This window comes from Ailuropoda melanoleuca, chromosome 14 (assembly GCF_002007445.2).
Source record: "Ailuropoda melanoleuca isolate Jingjing chromosome 14, ASM200744v2, whole genome shotgun sequence".
Classification (NCBI taxonomy): domain Eukaryota; kingdom Metazoa; phylum Chordata; class Mammalia; order Carnivora; family Ursidae; genus Ailuropoda; species Ailuropoda melanoleuca.
The window spans coordinates 91,115,950-91,124,418 of record NC_048231.1 but is presented as its reverse complement, the minus strand read 5'-3'; the positions used below and the strand labels follow the sequence as shown (position 1 = coordinate 91,124,418).

Here is an 8,469-nt window from a genome sequence, read left to right as displayed (position 1 = left end):
TTTTTTTAGTAAAAAGCTAAAGAGGGACTCCTGGATGGCTCAGTCGGTTAAGCATCCAACTCTTGGTTTCAGCTCAGGTAGTGATCTCACAGTCATGAGACTGAGACCTGAGTGGGGCTCTGCACTCAGCACGGAGTCTGCTTCAGATTCTCTCTCCCTCGCCTTTCTCCTCTGCCCTTCTCTCCATGCACTCTCTTTCTCTCTCAAATAAACAAATAAAATCTTTAAAAAAAAAGCTAAAAAAAAGTGGGATTTTGTTTTCTATCACTAATTTTTAGCTATTTTTAATTCTATAAAATTACACCATACATATAAAAAAGTTTTATAAAGTAAGGATGATTGTGTATTTACAAATAGAGGGGAAGTGCATTCCATACAGCGGGAGTAAAGTAAACTCATGGGAAAATCCCTAGTGTAGGTGATACCTAGCATGTGAGTTTAACTACAATCAGTTTTCCATGAAGGCGAATAGTGAGAGGTGAGTTTGGTAGAGAGAAAAAGAGGAGTCAGACAGACTGGTTGAATGGAAGATATTTACATGTGATTGCACATGGGGATTTTTGAGAAAGATGGACAAATCAAAAATACTCTGAGTTTTAAGCCAAGCAAATGAAACAATGATGCCTCTAGCAGAAGTAGCACAAAGTCAAGAGCTGACTCAGGAAGAAGATTACACAGAGTTGACTACCTGATGCTTAAACAATTCAATAGATTCCTTCCCTGTTGCTTACTTATTAGGTAATTCACTCTTCACATTAATCAAAATAAAAGAAAGAGAGGACTTCCATGTAATTTGGGTTTGTTCCTTATAAATAGCTCCAATAAAACGTTTTAAAGCCAAGGTAATCAATGCTAGCTGTTGTAATAGATAATACCAATGTTTCAGCAGCTTAACAATAGTGGTATTTATTGTTTACCCAAATCATTGTTCCCTATAGTTGATGGGCTAGGGCATGGGGGGAGTTGGAGGAGTGAGCTCTGCTCTGTGTAGTTAATCAGAGACCTAGGCTCCTTCCATGATGTACTTCTGCCGTCTACAACATAAGACTTCACAGACATTCTGCAGCTCTATACCAGTGAGAGGAAAAAGATGTAGGATCATAGGGGAGCGAGCACTATGTTCATCACTTCTACCCACATTGCATTGGCTAGAATTCAGTCATAAGACCCCACTGAATTCTAGGGATGGCTGGAAGATACTGATTAAGCTCAGTGATCAGGAATGATACATAGCATTGTCTCTGTCGCAAAACGGAAAGAAGATAGAGCCTTTACCTAAATCATTGAGAACTTCAAATGAACCCTGGAATAATTCTTTCTTATTGTCCCCATTATCAATAGCAATGAACCGTACAAAGCTAAAACTAGCAATAGTCATAGCAAGAAAAGGACATTATATAAAATTGCAAAAGCTGAAGCTTAATTAATCTGTAACTCTGCCACAATCTTTCAAACTTAGCTTAAATAAAACATTCAAAAAACTCTAAAAACTAGCATTTACTGGTATCAGCTAGGAGTGAAATTGCTAAGGTATGTGTGCACTTAATTGACAAAACTTTCAATTATGGAGGTAGATTGACTACTGTAAAAAAAAAAAGTTCCAATTTCTTCACATCCTCACCAACATTTGTTGTCTTTTTTTTTTTTTTGATGATAGCCATCCTAACAGGTGTGAGGTGATATTTCATTGTGGTTTTGACCTGCATTTTCCTGATAATTAAATTGTTGAGCACCTTTTCATATACCTAGTGGCCATTTGTATATCTTCTTTGGATAAATGTCTATGCAAGTCCTTTGCCCATTTTTATTTTATTTTGTTTTATTTTTTACTTTATTTTTTAAATTTGAGTACAGCTGACACACTATGTTATATTCGTTTCAGATATACAACACAGTGATTCAACATCGCTATACATTACGCTGTGCTCACAACAGGTGCAGCTCCCATCTGTCACCATACAATGCTAGTACGGTATCATTGACTGTACTCCCTAGGTCAGGCCTTTCATTCCCATGACTTATTTATTCCCTAACTGAAAGCCTGTTATCTCCCACTCCCATTCACCCATTTTACCCATCTCTCCTTCCCCCTTCCCTCTGGTAACCATCAGTTTGTTTTCTGTATTTATAGCTGTGATTCTGTCTTTGCCCACTTTTAAACAGAGTTGTTTTTGTTTGGTTGGTTAGTTAGGTTTTGTTTTTATTTTTTTGCTATTCAGTTGTAAGAGATTCTTACATATTTTTAATATTAACCTCTATCAGATACATGGTTTGCAAAAACTTTCTCCCATTCTGTAGGTTGCCTTTTCACTCTGTTGATTGCTTCCTTTGCTGTTCAGAAGCTTTTTAATTTAATGTAATCCCACCCTTCTATTTTTGGTTTTGTTGCCTGAAATTCTGGTGTTAAATCCAAGAAATCATTGCTAAGGCCATTGTCAAGGAACTGTTGCCCAATGGGTATAAAACTTCAGTTATGCTAGAAGAATAAACTCTAGATGTCTACTGTACAACACTGTGCCTATAGTTAATAATATGGTATCACACACTTAAAAATATGTTAAGAGGATAGATCTCATGGTAAGTGTTCTTACCACAAAACAAATAAACAAAAAAACAGACAAACAAAACACACACACACACATGCACAAGGAAAATGTTGGAGGTGGTAAATATGTTTAGGACCTTGATTGTGACAAATGCATCATGGGCAGAAGCAAATTCATTAAATGTATACATTAAATATGTTTAGGACCTTGATTGTGACAAATGCATCATGGGTAGAAGCAAATTCATTAAATGTATACATTAAATACGTATAATATTTTGTTTTATCAGTTGTAACGCAATAAAACTTAATAACAGAGTTTTGCCTAATTATTGACTTTTTCCTTTTGATTTCAGAGTAAATAGAGTTTATATTAATGCCATGTTTAAATATCATGGTGTTTAAATATCATGAATGAAAATAAAACTTCCCCAGACATGATAACAGAAACTCTGCAATGGACAAATATCAAATATCAGTGCATAAAAAATGAGCCCCATATCGAGCCCTTTGATAAACTGTAGCTACCTACATCAGTTCTCCCATTGAGAGCACAGTGTACCTGTATTATCAAATATTCTCCCTGTGTTTCAGGTATTTTAAATTGAAGCATTATTTCCTGGATTCTTAATTCAAAGCAATTGAGAGTAAACAAATTCAATATCCTGACCAAAAAGGCAGTGTACCTATTTCAGGAACATAGACGCGCACATGTGCGCGCACGCATGCACACACACACACACACACACAAACACACACACGCACACGTCTCTCTGTCTGTCTGAAGCAGGAATGAACCTGGGGTGCCTGGCTTATTGTGATATCAATTTCAAGCGACCAAGTTGTTTCCCTTGAAAACTTGACAAGGCAAATTCAGTCTCTCCCATCCTGCTAGCTTCCCAATTCCACGGGCTTCTGATCTGACTCGGTGTTGCCCTGCAATTTGTATCTCTGGAATATCACCCGTGTCTCAGGCTTCCAGCGCGTTTGGATTGGTCAGGAGGAAGCAGAGGAGGAGCCACTCTGAACATTTTTTTCTCTTCACGCACCATAAAATCAGCAGCAGCTACTCACACTCAAAGCAATGCTTCAGGTTGGGAGCTAATACCTCTGCGAGGCAGCTGACGTGAGCACGTGCACACAGATTCAGCTCCCAGTGGCACAGCAGCTACTAGGAGAATTATTTTGAAAAGACCTGATTGAATGTCTAAGACTAAAGTTAAGGCGGGAGTGAGGACAAAAAAGCAAAGAGCAGACTGTTTGAACTGAGAGTGAGCATTTCAGAAGCCTAAGCTTTTAAAGTGAAGGTGATCACAGCTGCACCTGGAAGATAGGAAAAGCTCCCTTTCCAGCCTTCGGAGCATGTGACATTTACTTACAACAGGCATGCCAGTGTTAGCCTCAGAACTTTCGGACAAAGACGTGGAGAAAAATCACTGAGGCTACCTAACCCGAGAGATCGAATCAGTGCCAAGGGGATCTGTGTCCACTTGGTACAGGATGAACTCGACGCTCCACCATGGGATGCACACTTCCCTCCACTTCTGGAACCGCAGCACCTACAGACAGCACGCCAATGCCAGTGAGTCCCTTGGAAAAGGCTACTCTGATGGAGGGTGCTATGAGCAACTTTTTGTCTCTCCTGAGGTGTTTGTGACTCTGGGTGTCATAAGCTTGTTGGAGAATATTCTGGTGATTGTGGCAATAGCCAAGAACAAGAATCTGCATTCACCCATGTACTTTTTCATCTGTAGCCTGGCTGTGGCTGATATGTTGGTGAGCGTTTCGAACGGCTCAGAAACCATTGTCATCACCCTGTTAAACAGTACGGATACGGACACGCAGAGTTTCACAGTTAATATTGATAATGTCATTGACTCGGTGATCTGTAGCTCCTTGCTTGCATCGATTTGCAGCCTGCTTTCAATTGCAGTGGACAGGTACTTTACTATCTTTTATGCTCTCCAGTACCATAACATCATGACGGTTAGGCGGGTTGGGATCATCATAAGTTGTATCTGGGCAGCTTGCACGGTTTCGGGCATTCTGTTCATCATTTACTCGGACAGTAGTGCTGTGATCATCTGCCTCATCACCATGTTCTTCACCATGCTGGCTCTCATGGCTTCTCTCTATGTCCACATGTTCCTCATGGCCAGACTGCACATTAAGAGAATCGCGGTCCTCCCAGGCACTGGCACCATCCGCCAAGGTGCCAACATGAAGGGTGCGATTACCTTGACCATACTGATCGGGGTCTTTGTTGTCTGCTGGGCCCCATTCTTCCTCCACTTAATATTCTACATCTCTTGTCCCCAGAATCCATACTGTGTGTGTTTCATGTCTCACTTTAACTTGTATCTCATCCTGATCATGTGTAATTCCATCATCGACCCTCTAATTTATGCACTCCGGAGCCAAGAACTGAGGAAGACCTTCAAAGAGATCATCTGTTGCTATCCCCTAGGCGGCCTTTGTGACTTGTCTAGCAGATATTAAACGGGGACCGAGGAGGTACTAAAAACATGCATGAGAGACTTCTTCATTCTCACACAACCTGAACAGTGTGTTTCGACGACAGCTGCTGCTTCTGTGTAAGGCATGAGTTGAGAATATCTATTGCATAAATTTAAGTTTATGATGTTTTGATATGAAAAAAATGCCCAGTCTCTGTACATTTCTAATGTCATGCTACTTTTTGGCTGTACAGTGTTAATGCATTTAGAGGTTGTAGGCACTATGAATTTAGAGACAAGAAAAAAGCTCTTACTAAAAGCTTAACCATGTTTCTTGTTATTCACAAGGATTTGATACTTTGCTTGTTTTAGGAACATAGAAATCACAGAATCATTAAATATATGCTAATAAGTGGCTTCTTCTATTACGCTATTTAACACTGAGATGTAGAGATTTGATTGCAGCATTTGGGGGGAAATACTGATGAATAGATACTTGGTCATTAAAACAATCAACTGAAATTTTAAGTAATAAGATGTGTTCATTCTCCCTGTGTAGACATAGAAATGAAGCTCCTGTTGAGAGAAAAACAGCTTAAAAAAAAAAAAAAACCTCCAAGATTCTGAGACATAAAACTATGTCTGTCTCTCAAAGACAAAGAGATTAATTTGCCCAAGCAAACAGTCTGATATTCCACAAACACAACTCAGTTTGGGGTAGAGGGAGACAGCAGTTACAGGGATTAAAGTATTCTGGACAATTTAAATTAACATGTCAAGCTGAACTTCCTGATACCAAACTATTTTCAACCATCATTAATAAAATCAGAGAATAAGGTCTTTCCATCCCTTTAACCAGGGACCCAGTGTCTGCTGAAATGTCCATAAATGGGGGGGGGGGTGCCCTGAGAGAAGGCTTCTGATCTCTAAAGAACTACACACTCAGCAGAGTTCTTTCACTCTTCACATGACAGTGACTGGCTGTTGATTTACTGCTTATTTTCTGCACTGGAGTTTAAATATTCATCGTCAAGGGTTTTACCTTTGCAAACCAAATCTATAGCACACATATAGCCATGCCATATGTGTAAATATCTAAAATAAGGGAGCCTCTGATGCTGGTACATGATGAGCGGGAAGGACGGACTCCCCAAATCCCCTGAGGACATCGTCATGTAAATTAGCCTTCCACAACCACATTTTGGAAAGTAAATACTTGTTTTCTTCCAAAATCGCCCCACAGATTTGGCCACCGAGCAATAAAATCTGTACTTTCCAATTTACAGGTACTTGAATATTAAGAGAGAGAAAATAGTAGGCTGAGGGTTACCAATAAACTATCCTTTGCTTTAATTTATAGTGTCTTTAAGTGCTTATGGGCAGAGATCACATGCAAAGGCATTTCTTAAATCAAATATAAATGCTTTACATATTGACAAGTCCTGAGAAACTTTCAGTATTCCTGTGGAAAATTACTTAAAAGTAGAATGGTGAAGTTCAAGTTTACAAATGAAAGGTGGTACTTGATTCACTATGATTCCTCTATTTTGATGCAAAAATAAGTGTGAGGATGTAAACACAGACTGCTCCAGCAGTCAGAACCCAAAGCTGTAACAGGACACAGATGGTGATTTTGTCTTTGCTACTAGTCCTGTCCATTCTCTCACATAGTGAGTTTGAGAGGTCCCGGGGACTGGAGATATGGAAGACAGAGCTCTAAGCATGCCCCCATCTTAGTAGTGGCTGTGTAATCTATGTCTCCTTCAAGAGTCATCTCAAATGCTGCTTGGCCCACTGAGAACCAGGCCACTTCTCCCATGGCAAAGAAATCCGGCTCCTTCGTCTTCACTTCTACACCTCCTCTTGGGGCTGTTTACGGAGCTGGGGTGAGTGTTAGTCATGAACCTGCCTGCCCCACCAGTCTCCTCTGTGTGCCGGGGCACAACATTAGGCTTCAGTTTCTCTAAGTGTTAAGACTCCTTCTTACTCATTTTCCTGTTCTTTAAACATCCCTCTAGCATGTTACTCCCTCATTCTCCAGTAAAACCAAGATTCCTCCAGAGGGACATATCATTACCACCCAAAGTGATAGTTCACATTAGAATTCACCCCTGATGTTGTATAATTTATGTGTTTTGACAATTGCATAATGATATGTATCCACCATTACATTATATAGTTTCACTGCCTTAGAAATCCTCTGTGCCCCACCTATTTATCCCTCCTTCATCCCTAACCCCTGGCAACCACTGATCCTTTCACTGTCTCCACAATTTGGTCTTTTCCAGCATGTCACATAGTTGGAATCATACAGTATATAACCTTCTCAGATTGGTTTCTCTCACTTGGTAATATGCATTTAAGATTCCTCCATGTCTTCTCGTGGTTTGGTAGCCCATTTCTTTTTGTGCTGAATATTATTCAATTGCATGGATGTAACACAGCTTATCCATTTATCTACTGAAGAATGTCTTGGTTGCTTCCAGATTTTGGCAATTATAAATAAAGCTGCTATAAACACTTTTGTGTGGACAGAAGTTTTTAATACCATGTCAAGAAGTGGGAATTTACTCTGAAAAACTTCAGCATAAATACTGTAATGTATATGTGTCCATCCTTTAACATTTTGTTAACGGTGGGCAGTTAGTATTTGAATTATGTTGATAAAGAACATACATCTGAAGCATAATTCAAATACCGGTAAGGAATATACACTCCAGATGTGAAAGCAGCATCAGATACCTTTATTGAAATTTTCACTGGAAAGTTCAATTAATAAGTATCAGGTATATGAGAAAATATTTTTCATTGGTGAAATGAGTGATTTTCAAGACTTGCAGTTGACTTAAAAAGTTGTACAGTGATCACCATAACTTGCATGAAAAGGTACAAGGTTTCTGCCCACTCAGCAGCTAGCCTAACACTCAGATACTATGTCCAAAGCTCTTATTAGTCCCATGCCTCCACCTGCTTCAAAAGTCTCTGTTGTCCATGCTGAATATTTTGAAATTACTAAAAAACATCTTTGAAAAATTATTTAATAACATGTAAATAAGTATTAACTTTGTTATGCTACAAGGAATACACAGAACAGAATATTTAGTATGATACAAACTAAAGAAAGTACCACTGGGAACAGATCTTACAGATCATCTCACCCAACTTTCTAAGCCGACTAAGAGGGATTGCTCAATGTCACATGCATAATCAGTGGCAGCACCAAAACCCGAGACCCAGCTCCTGAGTCCCCACCCAGATTTCCCTGAACCAAATTTCAGGAACCTCCTTCCATAGACGAGTACCACTTCCCAGTCATAAAGAAATTCTAGGATTGAATCCTGATTACACCATATTTAGCTGTAAATTTTCACTGAAGTTGGTTTTCTCATTGTTAAATGTACATAATAATACCCGTCTGATGGGAATCTTAGAAGGATACAAGGCGATTATAAGATCAAGGTTGTCAAG

At 39.3% G+C, this 8,469-nt stretch overlaps 1 protein-coding gene across 1 annotated transcript; it reads left to right on the top strand.

Moving 5' to 3' along the window:
* The first annotated feature begins 4,041 nt into the window (after window positions 1–4,041).
* On the top strand, window positions 4,042–5,044 carry MC4R (melanocortin 4 receptor). The gene has a single exon (XM_002924679.4). The coding sequence runs from the start codon at window positions 4,046–4,048 to the stop codon at window positions 5,042–5,044; it is 999 nt and encodes a 332-aa protein (XP_002924725.1). The 5' UTR covers window positions 4,042–4,045.
* The last annotated feature ends 3,425 nt before the right edge of the window (window positions 5,045–8,469 follow it).

Excerpts from the sequence above, each read along its gene's own strand:
- MC4R (XM_002924679.4), top strand. The coding sequence starts at position 4,046 with ATGAACTCGACGCTCCACCATGGGATGCACACTTCCCTCCACTTCTGG.